The sequence below is a fragment of the Poecilia formosa genome, unplaced genomic scaffold, assembly GCF_000485575.1.
Source record: "Poecilia formosa unplaced genomic scaffold, Poecilia_formosa-5.1.2 Scaffold548, whole genome shotgun sequence".
In the NCBI taxonomy this organism is placed as follows: Eukaryota; Metazoa; Chordata; class Actinopteri; order Cyprinodontiformes; family Poeciliidae; genus Poecilia; species Poecilia formosa.
The window spans coordinates 151,894-168,672 of record NW_006800487.1 but is presented as its reverse complement, the minus strand read 5'-3'; the positions used below and the strand labels follow the sequence as shown (position 1 = coordinate 168,672).

General features: G+C 46.3%; 2 protein-coding genes across 11 annotated transcripts in view; one reads left to right on the top strand and one right to left on the bottom strand.

Annotated features, from left to right (window-relative positions):
- The first annotated feature begins 366 nt into the window (after nt 1–366).
- On the top strand, nt 367–12,124 carry lrrfip1b (leucine rich repeat (in FLII) interacting protein 1b). 7 transcript variants are annotated; one of them, XR_001659983.1, is made up of 20 exons: nt 381–1,079; nt 2,209–2,295; nt 3,303–3,320; nt 3,390–3,437; nt 3,900–3,944; nt 4,026–4,076; nt 4,417–4,494; nt 4,611–4,646; nt 4,726–4,851; nt 4,951–5,121; nt 5,197–5,289; nt 5,614–5,706; nt 6,028–6,120; nt 6,965–7,085; nt 9,918–9,967; nt 10,051–10,162; nt 10,236–10,315; nt 10,399–10,503; nt 10,574–10,906; nt 10,955–12,124. XR_001659983.1 is itself a non-coding variant. In XM_007540590.2 (19 exons), the coding sequence occupies exons 1-19, from the start codon at nt 990–992 to the stop codon at nt 10,682–10,684; spliced, it is 1,608 nt and encodes a 535-aa protein (XP_007540652.1). In that variant the 5' UTR covers nt 381–989; the 3' UTR covers nt 10,685–12,124. The 7 variants fall into 7 exon arrangements, 6 of the variants coding, with proteins under 6 accessions (XP_016520586.1, XP_016520587.1, XP_016520585.1 ...); XM_007540590.2 differs by having other exon boundaries at nt 10,574–12,124; XM_016665097.1 differs by lacking the exons at nt 9,918–9,967; nt 10,051–10,162; nt 10,236–10,315; ... (1 more) ...; nt 10,574–10,906; nt 10,955–12,124 and adding an exon at nt 7,396–9,487 and having other exon boundaries at nt 369–1,079.
- Nucleotides 11,707–16,779, bottom strand: part of LOC103129468 (uncharacterized) — a 20,268-nt gene continuing 15,195 nt past the window's right edge. For all 4 annotated transcript variants that reach the window (XM_016665093.1, XM_007540591.2, XM_016665095.1 and 1 more), the window contains 14 exons: nt 16,418–16,702; nt 16,234–16,333; nt 15,850–15,910; nt 15,411–15,650; nt 15,090–15,324; nt 14,953–15,015; nt 14,604–14,873; nt 14,475–14,511; nt 14,193–14,262; nt 13,766–14,005; nt 13,475–13,694; nt 13,344–13,397; nt 12,982–13,266; nt 11,707–12,833 (listed from right to left, as the gene is read on the bottom strand). In XM_016665093.1, coding sequence (XP_016520579.1) covers nt 12,757–12,833; nt 12,982–13,266; nt 13,344–13,397; nt 13,475–13,694; nt 13,766–14,005; nt 14,193–14,262; nt 14,475–14,511; nt 14,604–14,873; nt 14,953–15,015; nt 15,090–15,324; nt 15,411–15,650; nt 15,850–15,910; nt 16,234–16,333; nt 16,418–16,702 — 2,237 coding nt within the window. In that variant the 3' untranslated portion in view covers nt 11,707–12,756. The remainder of the gene's footprint in view (nt 12,834–12,981; nt 13,267–13,343; nt 13,398–13,474; nt 13,695–13,765; nt 14,006–14,192; nt 14,263–14,474; nt 14,512–14,603; nt 14,874–14,952; nt 15,016–15,089; nt 15,325–15,410; nt 15,651–15,849; nt 15,911–16,233; nt 16,334–16,417; nt 16,703–16,779) is intronic.

Sequence of the window (16,779 nt, the reverse complement as noted above, 5' to 3'; positions counted from 1 at the left end):
GAGTTTGTCAGAATACCTGCTGGACTGGACCAATTTTCTGGGGAAAAAACTTGAGTATATCTGAGCTGAAATGTTGAAAAAGAAAACTTCAGACATTTGTGATTAATTTTCGACTTTTCAGATATTTTCAGAAATTTGCTAATTTTTTTATAGAAAATGTCTGAGATGAATCTAAAAATTGTTGAATTTTTTTTGACTGAAATTGTTTTTTTTTGTTTTTTTTTACTATCTGTAATGGCCCTAACACGCCGTCCAATTTTAATATTTTAGACCTCACTTGGTCGGAAAAAATGACCTTTTAATACCCTGGTTCCGTTTCCGGTGGTTACGTTTTCATTTTCTCATCGTCGCGGGTTACGGGCTCTTAATTTGTAGGATTACTTCCGCCGCGCCGGAGCTCCGCGCTAGCTGCGTAGCGGTGACGGAGCGGCGCCGCGCCTCTCCTCCGCAGTGGATCCGTGTCTCCGGGCTTCGCTCTCGGTGCAGCAGCGGCTCACCTGCGGCTCACCTGACCGCGGCACGGCGCTCTGCCCTCGGCTGCCGGAGCTCCGCCGCAGCGGCCCGAACGGGGGGGCGGATTAGCGGGCCGACGGGCCGCTGAGCAACCCGGACTCTGATTCTCACCCTGACGCTGGTCCGGTTCGGTGGTCTGACTGGGAGCTGCTAACCGCCATCTGCAGCGGCAGAACAGACCCATCAGCACCGAACCGCACTAACAGAACCTATAATTTTACAAGGAAACGGGATAATCATGGGTTCTGGAGAGTCCGGGTCACAGGTCTGAGTGATCCGGACAAAATCAGAACCGAGGTGACATTTCGGCTGCAGGTAAAGATCTAAGGGATGGGTCCATCAGGACTCGGAACCGGGACAAGGTGACCGAACCAACGGGTTTAACACTGGAACAGGGCCGTCCTACTGCTGCACCTCCGGAACCGCATGCCCCGAACCTGAGGAGAGCTCGGCTGCAGGTAGAGCCATCCGGAACCATGGGGACCCAGGGCCCGGGCCGGAAGAGGATTCCGAACCGGGACAAGCTGGCTGCGGAGGAGGATGCGCTGAGCCAGATAGCGCGAGAGGTAAACACCATCATCATCTTCATCATCATCAATAAACATGATGGGCTGAGTGGTGATTATCAGAATGATCAGAAATAATCAGGCTGATTAATAATGAACAGAATGATCAATGATAAAATAGATAATAATAATCAGGCTGATTGATAAGATCAGATGTGACTAACGATTTAACATGATTTAGAATCAAAGTTAAACTCTAACATGATAATTATTGTTATTTATGAGGAACATCAGGTGATGCTGTTGGATCCATTAAATTGTCACCTGTCTATTGACGGACCATGAGGGTCAGAACCAGAACCAGAACCACCAGGAGTCTCATCCTCCCTACAGTCAGTGGTACCTGGACGACTTTTAAGGGATCTGTGGACCAACCAGATCCAGTCAGTTGGTCCAACAGGTTGGTCTAACCATTTGGGTCCAACCAGTTGGGTCCAGCTGGTTGGTCTAACCAAAGACTGGAACCAGTAGATGACCAGTTGGTCCAGCCTCTCAGGCCTCCACCATCGGCTCCATAAAGCTGATTATTGGTATAACTGGGTATCAATGAGGCTGATTGGTAATGACTGTGTTGACGGCCTCCTGCTGGTACCGTCTGGTTCTCTCCGTCCTCAGGCTGGTTCTGGTCTCTGACCCAGATCCAGTCAGAACCAGCCTTTAACGGGGGTCTCCTCCTCCCACTGACCTACTGGGAGCGGCCACAGCAGACTGGTTTGTTACTGGGACTGTCTGACCTGCTTGCTGTAATCCGGTGGAGCTCCAGTAATAATCCACAGCTCAGACAGCATCATCATCATCTTCATCTTCATCACAGGACTGGAAACGTTAAATTAACAGATTTTACATAAACTAGAGTCAAAAATCATTATAAATAAAATTCACCAGGAATTAAAAGAAATAATATATTTATAAACGAAACGTTTCAGTTTAAAGTTAATTTATTCATTTAAATAATGTTTATTTGGTGTAAAAACGTTTAAATATGGAGCTGCTCTGTCTCCCCCTGCTGGCCGCCGCGGTAATCACACCCAGCCTTTGTAAAAACAGTTTCTTTCTGTTTTCAGTGTGATGTTTGATCGATTATTGATGATTGGTGATATCTGCTGATGGATGAGTGTGTGTCCCGCAGGCTGAGGCCCGGCTGGCGGCGAAGCGGGCCGCCAGAGCCGAGGCCCGCGAGATCCGGATGAAGGAGCTGGAGAGGCAGCAGAAGGAGGTGAGCTCTTATTCTGAAATCTGCTCCGGTCGGGGTTATTGATCCGACAGCTGATTGGATCACAGATCAGTCTGTCAGGACGGGTCAGAGCAGCTGATGGGGTCATGTGGTAGCAGGTCAAAGGTCAGGCTGAGAGGATCAGGATCAGCTGCTGCGGTGAGTCTCAATAAAACTTTAAAGTTTATGATGAAACCAAACAGGTTCTGGAGGCTCTGGAGGGTCTGGGTCCAGTCCCTCTGGTTACCATGGAGACAAAGGAGATTACCTCCAGATTAACAAGAACTTTGTACAGGAACAGAACCCGGATCAGAACCTGGGAAACCTACAGGAAACCTGGAAAATAATCTGGAGATAAATAAGAGAAAAACTGCAGGAAATAATCCAAAATAATCTGAGAGGAAAGGAAAAAAATCTGATTTTAGACTTAAATAAAGAAAAGTTACAGCAAAACTTGCGAGAAAACATAAAGGAACAAATCAGGTAAAAATAGAGAGAAAGGAAAAATATTAAATAATCAAATATTAATAAAAAAACCATTTAAGGAAAACGCAGAGAGACAGAATGAAATAATTTGAAAGCAGCAGAAAAATAACATATATCATTTGGATAAAAAGAAATTCACTGTTTATTGATTTTTTTTTCTACTGTTTTGGAAAAATTAACCAGAAATTATTTTAAAAGTTGATAAATTTGATTTTGATCAAAGAAAACCAACAAATTGGATATGAATGTTGATATTTATTTATTAGATGGAGCGTTTATTAATTATTCAATAACAACAGTACTTATTCATTGATCTAATTTTGAATGAAATGGTTTTCCAAACCATCCAAAACAGAAAAATCTGCTTAAAAACAGAAAAAAATCAGGAAATTAAAGAAACAAAAATCATCAAAACTGATAAAAAGTTTAAATCCAGAACTTTTAAAGCTCCGATCCAGTGGAACCAGCCTGACCTCCTCCTCTTGTTTCTTCCTCTCCCTCCTCTTCCTCTCCATCTGGTGCAGCTGTTTCACAGCACTAAGGTAGGTCCAGTTCTCCCAGTTCTCCCAGTTCTCCCAGCTGCCTCTAACCCTCTGGTCTGGTCTCCTCAGAAGTATTATGGTCTGGATAACAAGTGGGGTCACATCGAGCAGTGGATGGTAGGACCGCTTCTGTCCAGTTGGTCCCGGTTCTCCTGGTTCTGGTGGAACCGGGCCGCCTACCGAGAGCTGCATGTTGTTGTTGTCTGTTCTGCACGCGCTCAGTAGGGTTCTGATCCAGGTTCTGATCCTGGTTCTGATCCAGGTTCTGATCCGGGCTCTGCATGCTCCGCTCTGCTGCACTTAATCATTGAGTTATTTTATTCATGTCTGCTGCTTTTTATTTATTCCATTTCAAAATATATATTATTAGTGTTTCTAGTTGATGTTCGAATTTTATTAATTTATTTTCATCCAGTTTGAATATTGTTTATAACAGTAACTTTGATTTTAGTTCATTTTTATTTCCCCTGCTCGTTGTCTGTCAGGCTGTTTGCCCTGCTCATTGTCTGTCAGGTGAACCTTCTGCAGACTCCTTCTTCTTCTCCTACTTTAACACGTTTCTTCTTCATGGCCTTTCAGGAGGACAGCGAGCGTTACTCTCGTCTCTCTCGGAGACACACCTCGGTCTGTATTTCTTCTTCTTCTCCTTCTTCTTCTTCTATGTTTGCTCTCCGCTACAGTGATCCTGTAATTGTCTGTCTGTAGATCTCTGATGATGAGGAGAGAATGTCTGTGGGCAGCCGGGGCAGCTACAGGGTGAGTGGACCAGTAACCAGTTGGAGGTCCGGGTCCAGTGGACCAGAGTCCAGCCCGGTTCCTCTGAATGCAGCCTGAGAGAAGGAGCCGGTCTAGATTAGTCAGAACCGGTCTGAACTAGTTTTTTCTTGTCCTGTTTTGTTAGTGGCAAGAACTGAACCAGTTTAAAGCTGTTTGAACCAGTCTGAACCGGTATGAACTGGTCTGAACTGGTTCTAACATCGCCCTGTAGCTCTGATAATCTTCATCTTTCCTCTTCACTAACACATTCTTCATTTCTTTCCCTTTTCTTGTTTCCTCTCCTTGTCTCTCGTCCTGCCTGCCCCCTCTCCTCCTCCAGCCCTCGGACTACGGCGGCCTCCTGGCCTCCAGCTCTCGGGCCTCCTCCAGGGCCAGCTCTGCCCGGGCCAGCCCTGTGGTGAGAGAGTTAACGCCCTCTGGCTCCCTCTGCTGGCTGTCTGGGGAGTTGCAGCTGATGAAGCTGATTAATTGATTTGATTGGTTGGTTACTGATCAGGTTCTGTGTGTGTGCAGGTGGAGGAGAGGACGGACCGGGAGTTCACTGACAAGGTGAGGTCACTGACCCTTGGGCTGGTCAGACAGGATAGAGGCGGTCCTCAGCGCCTCTCTCTCTCTCGCTCTCCCTCAGGGTTCCAGGACGGCATCCACATTGTCCGCCGCCACTCTGGCCTCGCTGGGCGGAGCCTCGTCACGCAGAGGAAGCTGTGACACCTCGTTCTCCGTGGAAACGGAGGCCTCAATCAGAGAGATGAAGGTACGCCAGCTGTCAGCCTGACCACAGATCTGGACACTCCCAACCGGTCCAGTCTGGTCAGAACCAACAGCACTGATCATGTGACCCATGCCTGTGCAGGACTCGCTGGCGGAGGCGGAGGAGAAGTACCGCAGGGCCATGGTGTCCAACGCTCAGCTGCACAACGACAAGACGGCGCTGATGTTCCAGGTGGAGAACCTGATGGAGGAGCTGAGCGACGTGGAGGAGCTGCTGTGGGAGGCCCGGCGCCGCTGGGACGACGCCACCAAGGTGAGGAAGATGATGATGATAATGATGATGACGATGGTGAAGGTGTTGTTAGATCTTGGTCTGATGTCTCTCCAGGAGCTGGAGCGCGAGCGCCAGGCCCACAGCGTCCTGAAGGTCCAGTTCAAGCAAACAGAGGAAACTCTGAGGCAAACCAACGAGCTGCTGACGGTGAGACACACTCTCTGGAGTGGCCTAGTCAAAGCCCTGACCTGCAGCCTGACCTTCACCAGGTTGTTCCTGCTGGAGAACCCTCCATTGTTTCTGAATGAAATCAGTTCTGTAGAGAAGAAAGGGTCAAAGGTCATCCACAGTGACTCAACGAAGGGCGTGATTACTTTCTCCATCCTGCTGTATTAACATAACACATTTCAGATTCATTGCCTTGTTCCATCTAAACTAACTCTTCCTGTTTTCTGCTCCTGACCTTCCTCTTCCTCCTGCTCTTCCTCCTCCTCTTCCTTGTCCTGCTCTCTGCTGCCCTCTGGTGGACAGGAAGTGTCTGATCTGCGTCAGAAGAGCAGCAGCTACCGGCAGGAGATCTCTGACCTGCAGGAAGCTCTGCAGTGGAAGGAGAAGAAGATTGCGGTAGGACGCTGCTCTTGTTCCCAGAGGCAGAGGAACCAGAACCAGTCCTCTAGTCCCGCTCTGAACATTTGGCCCCAGGACTTAAGATGCATCCAGAGTGATGCCTCTCTCTGCTACCATCTGTGCAGAGCCACCGTGATTAAATCAGTGGTAGACGTGTTTGGAGCAGTCTATACTTGACAGGAACAGAGCAGAACCAAGGAAGGTTGTTTGGTTGTTTTCTGCCTCTGAGAAACGTCTCCAAGCTGTTTTCCTCTTCGTTTCCTGTTTCCTAACCTTGTTTCCTCTCTAACCTCCTTCACTACCTCCTTCCTGCGTCAGGCGTTAGAGCGCCACAGAGAAATCTCAGACATCGTTCGGATTGAACGCGACCAGCTCACAGATGAGGTGGTCCAACTGCGAGACTCACTGAAGGTATTGGGAAAACCCAACTACAACTTTGACCCTGCAGAGATGCAGACATCTGGAGATGAAGTTCCTCTGGTTTTCTTTCGGTGCCATTGTTTGGTCTATCTGCCAAAGGTTCCTCTTCCACAGGAACAACAGCCTGGGGGTTGCAGCGGGTCCTGAGACAGGCCTTACTGTGGAACCTTGCTGCCTTTAGCAAACCCATTGTTAGCCTGCTATACACCCAAAGAGTATCTTCCGGATGATGAAAAGCTTTTAAAAAGCTAAACAAACCGATAACAAAGCTCTATAATTGCTCAATAAAAAATTAGTATTAAGGTTCAGGAGTGGCCCTGCAAGAGTCCACTCCTGAAAGAATCAGTTCAGTGTAGAAAACAAGTTCACTGTAACAGCAGACTATGTGTAGAGATTCCCTAAACTCAAGGGTTCCACCCCAGATTTAGACAGGAACCCATTACCCCCATAGAGGACATGCGTACTTGAGGTGGACTCAGTTTGGATGTCTGTCGTACGCCTGAGGTCTTGCATCCAATCCTCAGATGCCACTGGTCTGCAACTTCTGGATGGATCCCTGCTTAATCATAAGTGGAATTTCTTCTTGGTATGTCATTAAGTTTTCAAGGGCCTGGCCATAACCCATTCATTTCATTCAGGTGTTTCAGAGCAGGGTTGCATTCAAAAATTATCGGACAGTGGGATTTGAGGACTGGAATTGCGGACCCCTTTGAGACGTCACATTGGCTCTGAGCTTGGTCAGAGTCTGGGCAGAAGTTTTACAGACGTTTCTCTATTAAGCCACGAAGGAGACAGAAACCTGAAAGTTACCAAGTTACGACTCTCTGCCCAACAGAACCATGGAGTGGTCGTCTCTCCTGACACCACCACCAACGGTGATGCAGACCAGACTGAGGAGGAATCTCCCTCCCGATTGGCCGAGGACTCGCCTCACAGCGGGAGAGAGAGCATGCTTGGTAGGAAGGAGTAATTGGTTCATTTTACTAAAACTTTCAGACATCTAACCAAACCTTTGATTTCCTTTAATCATCACTTCTGGACAGGAGACTAGAGTGCATGAAGTCGATGATTGACCTGAGCATGTTTGGTTTTCAATCAGCTCGTTAACTTGTGGGCCTCATCCTGAAGAACACCTGAGCTACTGTTCTCCTGTAATTCCTCTGTGATCCTCCTTTTTTTATCAACTCGGTTAATCTCCTACTTTCTGCTTTCCTTCCTGAATGTCGACTCTGTTTGGTCTTCCAACGTCTCTTCATGATCTTTCAGGGAAGGCTTCACAGCAGAAGCCAGCAGATGGCAGCAGAACTCCTCAAAATGTCCCCAAACACAAGAAGAGGTCGCTGCCACAGAACGTGATCTCGGTGAGCGACCAAACCAAACCGTCCAGAGAAAGACAAAACCCAACTGAGAAACATCCAGGCAGAAACCGACAAACACGGAGCAAGGCAGGTGAAAAGAATCGGCCAAAGAAGCTTCCTGTCAGAACGGATGGAAATGAGGCAAAAAAGAAACAGCCTAGCAAAGAAGATCCAGCTCACAAAGTCCTCAGGTCCAGACTTGTTCCACCGCGACCTGCTAAAGATATTATCCTGGATAACAGAGCCATGGTGCTGGGCCTTTCAGCTGCTGAGAAACTGAACTCTCCATCTGAGGAGGCGGTAAAGCAGGATGCCTCTTTGGCTCTGCAAAGTGAATCTTCCTCTGAAACAAATTTTGAACAAAAGCATATGAGTACTTCAGATCTGGATTCCCAAAGTCAAGATGAAGACAGGAATGCGGAAGATAACGTTTCAGGTTTCAGTGAAGAAGGTCCCAGCCTTAAAGCTGCAGCAGAGTCCAACAAGTCAAATGTTGAGGCTGTAGGTGGTGAAGAAGGCTTCGTCAGGAGGACTGAAGCCAGTCCAGAAACCAAAGTACATTTCACATCTCCTGAGAACCAAAGCATTGGAGAACCACTCCAAAGAGCTGCTGAGGTACACAAAGCTTGCCCTGAAAGCCCAAAGAGAACACCCCCCTTTGTTCCAGAAGAAATGTGGACCAGCTTGGAGATGAATGTTCAAGATTTGCTCCAAGGACTAGAGGATAAACCAGGGTTTGTGGTAGAAATTTCAAGAATCTTCTCAGAAATCCTGATGTGTCTCCACCACTGGATCTCAGATTTGGAGAACACACTAAGGAACAGAGCAGGACGTGAGTCCTGTCTGAATGATAGAGGTGCACATGAATCAGTGTGGCCATTGAGGGGAACCAGACTCTCCAAATGGCTTCTGACAAGCCTAACCAGAGAAACCGCAGAAGGTCCTGGATGTGAAGAAGGACATCTGGCTGGACGTTCTTCATCACCAAGAGTCAGTTCAGCCAGAGAAAAGATGGAGGACCCACCTGGTTCCTCAAGCAGAGTTTGTTCAACTTGTCATGATCAGTCTACCACCAATGACGAAAGAGAGATAACGTCCAGCCCAAGAGATGTACAGCTGAACGCTGAGTCTGAAGCCAGTCCACCTGGTTCTCTAAAAAGCATATCTGGAGACTTTGTTTTTGTTGAGTCACACTTTTCTGAATCTTACAAGAACTCAACAGACTCCACGCCTGACAGTCAAACCCATGTTCTGACTTCTGCCAAAGACTCAAAGGAGTTCAGAGGGAACCGCCCTTCATCAGCACACTCCAGTGTTGGACAAAGTTCCTCAGGAGGACTCAAGAGGTTCATGGAGGTGACCGCTGAAGAAATCAGAGCAATGGCTGTTCCTGAGCTGGCTCTGGTGGGCCTCCAGGAGGGACGGCGGCTGGATCGGTCCAGTATTGGTTCTGTTGAGGAGCTGTCGGTTGGAGACATGGACAGCTGTGAGGAGGCTGATGAAGAAGAGGAGGTCCAACTGCTTCCACCACAGCAACAGAACCGATCCACCATGGAGGCTGAGGTCCAGGTTATCGCTCCATCGCTGGGCACCATGGAACCAGAGACAGAACATGAAGAATCCGGATTGGACAGCAGGAAAAATGACAACACAGATTGCAATATTTCATGAGCTCAGGAGCGCCCTCTGCTGCTGGTCTTCATGAACATTGAACACATTCATGTTCAAATGTTTATGTTAGAAGAAACATGTTGACTGGTAGTTCTGGTTAGAGCCAGAAGAAAGCAGAGACTCACATCAAGCGTTAGAATCTGGAAATCTAAATGTGTGGACTAACCAATGAAGGTTTGGAGTGACTGATGAGAAGGTAGCTTTGAATGATTTGGAATGACTAATCTTCTGAGTATAACATGTAAGTTCCTACTGAGAAGATGTGTTCCTGAAATATGAGGATAGAAAAGTTTTCATATCTGGTAATAAATGTTTATCTGAATCCTGGAGTTCTGTGTTTTGGTGGTTTTGTTCCAGTCATCAGTAGATGATGTTCTCCACACCTGAAGGGTAAGCTGACTTCCTGCTCCGTGTCTCCAGATCACATCAGAAATCATGAGAAGTTGAAATGAAATGATTAAAAGTTAATTCTTTGTAATTCACCATAATTGATGTAATTAATGTTAATTAAATCAAATTGGAGATAATGATCACTTCACCAGCTGATTATCTCCACCATGAGGGTCCAGATCTCCATCCAGTGAATCTTAAGCTAATCAGTGGCGTTCCTCAGAGCTGTGCTGTTGGTCCTCTTTGGTTTGCTCCAGATGGTTCTTTGACTCCCGGGCTGCAGTTGACCATCTCACCTCCTGGACCTTCAGGTTGAGCTCACTGGGAGTTCAGGGAAGTCGTTGATTGTTGCTCTCTGTTTCGTTTCAGAGCTGCGGATGAAGAAACTGTTTGATGACAGAGAAGGGTTACGGGATCAGGTTCGATCTGGAAACCTTTTGGTTTAAAGTCTAAAAAGGCTGAAACATCTTCTAGAAAATAACGTTAATCTGTTAATGTTCAGGTCAGACTTCTCCAGTCTCAGCTGGATCAGAGGAACGGGGTGGATGGAGTCCAGAACCCAGGGCAGAACCCCCAGGAGAACGGCATAGACCCTCATCTGCTGGACCTGCAGAGTGAGTTCCTGACCAGGTCTGGTGTTGATCCACTGCAGGATCGATCGTGATTCCTCTGCTTGGTTTCCACCAGGAGACGCTAACAGACAGATCAGCGAACTCAAGTTCAAGTTGGTGAAATCTGAGCAGGAAGTCACAACTCTGGAGCAAAATGTGAGCCTTCATGTTTCCATCGGTTCATTTCCACTCTGCTCCTCCAGCCGTCAGTCTGAACCTGGACTGCGTTTTGTCTTCAGGTGCTGCGCCTTGAGGGTCAGGTGTGTCGCTACAAGTCAGCGTCTGAGAACGCAGAGAAGATTGAAGATGAGCTGAAGGTGGAGAAGAGAAGACTGCAGAGAGAGGTGAGAGTGCCCCCTTAGGTTGGTTTTCTGTGCGGACCGGTTCTGGTTAAAAACGTACGGTTCCTTCCAGCTCCGCTCGGCTCTGGACCGCATCGAGGAGCTGGAGGTCAGCAACAGCCACCTGTCCAAGCGTCTGGAGAAGATGAAGGCCAACAGGAACGCACTGCTGGCCCAGCAGTGAAGCTCCGTCCTGGGCCGGGTCTTCAGACCGCCGGGCCAGGTCCAGAACATTTCAGAGACACTCGTGAACCGAAGACAATCAGGACCAGGTGGTGGAGGAGCTGAAGCTGAGACAGGATGCGCAGGGTCGTCCAAAATGTTTCCTTTTCTGAATCCTTCTGATCACAATCATCTCCAGCCGTCAGCACATCAGTCCAGAGAGAGCAGGTTCTGATCCGGTCTGGTTCTGATCCGGTCAGGTTCTGATCCGGTCGGGTTCTGATCCGGTCAGGTTCTAGTAGACAAATAATCCGAAACGGCTCTCAGGCTCCGCCCCCTCCCTGCTCTGATCCAGGCCCGCCTCCAGGGCTCTGCCCCGCAGCAGCTGGTAACCATGGTAACTGTAGACCATGGCATCTTGTGATTGGTTGTTGGAGGAACCAAAGTTACTCTGAAACTGATCCCAGTTCAGTGGTTCTGTTTCTCCTCACTGACTGCTTCAATCCGGTTCAATCTAGTTCAAACCAGATCAAACTTGTTCAAACTGTTTCAAACCGGTCTGGACCTTTACAGTTTATATTTTGTTCTCTGTTTTTCTCTTCTGTTTTTATGTTTTCTTTCTGGAATATCGTTTAGCCTTTTTCTGACTTATTTTATATCATTTTAGTTAGTTCTTCATCACAAACCATAGCAAACTGGCCTGGACCCTTTGAGTCAGTTTATATTTTAGTTTCTGTGTTTTCTTCTGTTTTTTTTTCTGCTGAAATGTTGTCATCCCATTTCTGACTTATTTTATTTGATTTCAGTTTGTTTTTTCTCACAAACCAGATCAAACCGGGTCAAACTGGTCTGGACTCTGCAGATTTAGTTAATATTTTGGTTTCTGTGTTTTTCTCCTCCTTTTTTCTTGCTGAAACCTTGCCGTTATCTCATTTCTGTCTTGTTTTGTCTGATTTTAGTTGTTTCTTCTCACAGACTGGACAGGCGGTTTTAACCAGTTATTAGTTTAGTAGTTCTTCATCTTTTTGACTTGTTTTATTTTTCAAACACTTCTGTTGGCTCATCCTTGCTTATTGTTGGAAGTGGATGAACTCCAGGCTAGAAGTGGAACTTGGTGACAAACGTCTTTGAAACTCAACCGGTCCGGACAGAACCAGTTTGGACCATCAGGGAATGTAGCCCCGCCCACTTTTCTGTTCAGGAAACACAGGGGGCGTGGCCTCTGGACTCACCTGATTGGATGTTACCTGACAGCCAGGATGTAACATCAGCAGCTTTAGGTGAATGAAGGGTTCTGATCGTGGAGCTGAACAGAACCGACCCAACACAGCTGACTGACAGCCAATCACAGCGCAGAACCTTAACAAATTAATCCCAGTAAATCCATCGTCATGACGAAGGTTCAAACATTTTAGATTCACTGCTATTTATTGTGAAAAATAAAACGTTTCAGTTGGAGAGACGTGAAGCTGTGAACTGATTCCATGTTGAGTTTCATTTTCTGCTTTTAGTTATAAATATTATTACCATCCTCACTGCTGCTCTTTTCTTTTAGATAAACAACCAGGATTTAAATCTGTCATTTTATTCTGTCTAGTGAAAAGTGCAAAAGACGGATTATTAAAAGAAGCAGAATGATTACATCATAAGACAGTTAAAGTTAAACCTTAAAAGAAACCATAAAATGTATTTTTGGTTGTGTTTCCTGCTCTCCTCTGTCCTCAGCTGTTCTGGTTTCCTCTAATTGGACTCACCTGGTTTCCATCTCATCACTTCTCTGTATTTAAACTCTTTGGTTCTGATTGTTCAGGTTTCTCACAGCAAAGTGAATCAGATGAAGCCTGACTGTACTGCTGCACTGCCATGTTAAAACATATATAGATTTAATGTTATCAGTTCATTAAACAGACTTATAACAGCGTCAGTAAAGAAGCAGGGAAACATCTGAAAATAACAGCTGTAATTTTAGTTAAAGGTCCAACATGTAAAACTGAACAGTGGTGGACAAAACAGGACACCGTCAAAGTTTATAAATCTAGAAACAGGAAGTTGAATCTTCAGTTGCTCCTCAATATGACCAATCCCATGTTCTGTTTATTTGTCCTCTTCCTCTTCCTCTTCCTCTGGTCCTTCATCCTCCTTCAGGTTGAAGGTTAGCATCTGGAGCAGCTCTAACAAATCAGGAGATAAACACCGACAGTTTCAGTATGGCAAGCTGTATAGCACAATAATTGAGTTAATTCATTCATTCCTGGTTTCCTGCCAGACTCAATCATCTGGGTCACCAGTAGCAGGTGTGGCGTTCGGTTCTGGACTCACCTTGTTGGAAATTGGGGCTCTGGGAAGAACCCAGTTTGGCGTAAAGTGGAGGATCCATTGTTTCAACAAGGCTGATCATCTTCTGACAAGCTTCTGTTCCTTTCTCCTTCAGGATCTCCACCAGGCCGCTGGCCTTGTTCACTCTGGTGTGGTTCTTCTCCACCACTGATTTTCTCTCTGACGCAGTGAGCACCTTGTCCGCTACCAGGTCCTTCAGCAGCTGCTCCAACGTTTTATTGGACACTTTCTTGATAAAGTCAAGCAGCATGATCTTCATTTTCTTTGCTGCAACATAAATAAACAGATAGTGGGAATTTGATGGAAGGTGTTCCTGTGGGTCCGAACACGAACCAAACACAAACCTCGTAGAGCTGTTGGAGAAGCTGGGTTGTCCTGGTCCTCGACTTCAGGCAGTTCTGTTGGTCATGAAGATGAGGCGTTAGATCAGCAGGTTACTGTCAGGTTATGAACGATGTCTGTAAATGTGACAGACCTGAAGTCTCCTGGATTTCATTCAGAGTTCTCTCTAGCATCTCTCTCTGGTCTGAGTTGTACATCTGCATCATCAGGTTCATGGTGTCCACTTCCTGCCCCTCTGCCTGAGGACCCCTCTTCAGGGAGGCGTGCTTCAGCTTGTCGGTGCCCTGCAGTAACATCTGGCAGTATTTAAGGTCCTGGTCCCCCATGTCCACAAACATTTCCAGGATCCAGTGCTGCAAACCACAACATGAGGAGCTTAACAATCACGTTTCTCATCACCCAGACTAGCCGTTACTCTGGCTACCTGTGCCGTGTTGGTTTTGATCTTCTCCAGGATCTTCTCTGTGACCTCCTTGGTGTTTGTGTCGTACGTCTGAACCATCAGATCCGATGTGTCCAGTCTGTCTGCGTGCTTCAGACGGTACCTTTTGATTGGTTTGAACCCGTCTTTGGTGTCGTCTGCAATCCGCAGGTACCAGTGGAAGTAATTCACCTCCCTGTTCTTCAGATCCTCCAGAGTTTTCTTCAACCAACGCTTCAAATCCTGAAAAGAAAAATGTACTTAAGGCTCATTATGTTAGGAACGGTTAGAGGACATAGACCATGGACTGAACCTGAACTCTTAATGTCTAGATGATGATCAGAGCCAGTTCCAACCATTTATCTTCCTCAGAAAGACATTTGTGCTGAGGACAACAGAGGGACAGACGGTTTGAAGGTAAATGACTCACAGCATCTTTATCTCCTGGAGGGCAGATCAGGCGCCAGCATTCCTCCTGTTCCTTCGTCATCTCCCTCGTTCTTTGGATCATAAGATTAGAAGAAAATAGGATGACGGTTACAGAGTGATCAACCATAGCCCAACCAACATGACCGCTGAACTTTGGGCATCAGGAATAGTTTTCAGGAAGCTTTTAAAGTTTCAGATCCATGGACCAAATGAACCAGATTGGTTTAGATGGATGACTGGGTAAGAATGTTGGTGAATCTGGTGAAGAACTTGAAGAACTTACTTCTTACTAGTGAAGAGCTGTTTGAAAGACTTGTGACCTGGAGATATTTAAAAAATAAGACGGTGTTTAGCTTCAACCCCAGGACTGAGGAGAATCAAAGCAGCTGTTTTTAGAAAGGTGCAGACTAACCTGGGGTAGAAGGTGAATGCAGCTCAGAGGACAGGCGAGGGTTGATGGTTTGAAGACGGTTCATCAGCTCTTTGGAGGCGTCGGTTCCCTTCTCCATCACAATGTCAACGAAGCAGCTGGCCATGTTGACCCTGGTGTGGTTCTGAAGGATGGTCTCCTTCTCTGATGACATCAGGGTCTTGCCAGTCATGAGAGCCTCCATGAGCTGTGATAACGTTTCTTTTGGTACCTTCTCCACAAAGTCATTAAGCATCCTGGTGAGCACTTTCTCTGTGGGCAGAAACACAAGGACATCACTGAGTTATTTGATGGAAACTTTACGATGAAGGCCAGATTCTGATGAACATACCAGATGTACTTTCATTTGGAGACGTTGGAGGAATCTGCTCCTCCACCTCAGGAAGACCTTTGTCTGTTGGGAACCAGAATAAATGTTTAGCAGGAAGTTGGTCTGATGTTTCAAGCATTTCCTCCCATCTGTCAGACCTTTATTGCTCTTAATTTTCTCCAGGATCTTCTCTGTGACCGTCTTGGTGTTTGAGGCGTACGTCTGGACCATCAGGTTCACCGTGTCCAGCCGGTCTGCGTCCTCCAGCTGACCCTTTTTGATTGGTTTGAAGCCATCCTTGGACTTGTCCGCAGTTTGAAGGAACCAGTGGAAGTGCTTCATCTCCTTGTCGTCCAGCTCTAACAAAGTGTCCAGAAGCCAATCTTTATAGTCCTGCCAGTGTTGGAATAGATTTAGTTAGAATCCAACCACTGAGCTCATACTGACTCTGGTATGAAGTACAGTAAAAGTATATTTACATGTCCTTTGTCTTTATGCATCTTCTTGAAAATCTTCTGTGCCACCATCTTGGTGGTGTTGGTGTAGATCTGGACCATCAGGTCCACCGTGTCCAGTCTATCTGCATGCTCCAGGCGGCATTTCTTGATCGGCTTGAAGCCATCCTTGGACTTGTCCGCGGTTTGAAGGTACCAGTGGAAGTACTTCATCTCCCTGCTGTCCAGATCCTCGAGATGCTCCTTCAACCACTGCTTGATGTCCTTTTTAAGTAAAGTGGATAAATGACATCAATAGCTACCAGGATTTTGGCCACAAAAGATTATATCAATAGCAGTTTGCAAAGTATCTTCTAAGACAAGTGAAGAAAAACTGTTTCCAGAGTCTGACCATCACTATCAACCTTCCAGGACTTTGTCAAACCTCAGACATCAAACTCAGAGACATTGGATGGTGACTTACAGCATCGTTGTCCCCTTCAGGACAGATCTGCTGCCAGACTTCCTTCTCATCATCGACAGGTCTTTGGGTCAAATGATGAAACTAACATCAGTGAAGGTTCACTTTTATGGAAATATCAGTGACAGAAGAAAAACCTTGCACATTAAATCTTGTTCCAGCCCCTAAATAGACCAGCTTAGGACATGTAAATGAGTGTGAGTTAGATTCCTAAACTACATCTGGACACTTTCTTATAAGTATCCAGAGGTGAGTGAAAGGTCTGCATGAGGTAACAGTTATTGAATCAATAGATATATTGATTTAAATCTTAATTCATGTGACACTAGTTTAATGTAAAACTTGACAAAAGCTCAATAGTTTCTCAGGAATGTTGCGAAAACTTACTTCTGGTAAGGTTTAAGAGAAAGGAATTGTTGAATGGCCGGTTTACAAACAAGTCCTGGTTCTGATACTGGTTTGGTTTTGAGTTCCTGTGAACTTTGACCTGATAGACAATTGGAAACATCATGTAAGGTCACAAAGCTCAGGATGTTTGGATGTAGACCCTTGAACCGCCAGCAGAACTCACCTTGCTGAACAACTGGACCAGAGGACAAGCCCAGCTTGGAGGACAGTGGAGCATCAACAGCCTGAAGGTGGTGGATCATCTTCTTACAGGCAGCAGTTCCTTTATCCATCACTGTGTCAGCAAGGCAGCTCGCTCTGTTTCCTCTGGTGTGGTTCTTCTCCAGGATGTGTTGCTTCTCAGAGGACTTCAACACACCGTCTGCTGCTAGAGCCTCTGACAGCCGGGTCAGGGTTTCATTTGGAGCTTTCTTAACAAACTCCTCCAGAACCTTGGAGACTTCTTTCTCTACAGGACGGAAGACAAAGGAACTCAGTGAATGTCGTCAAACATGTTGAAGATTCCCTGAGTTCCTTTTTCTTCCG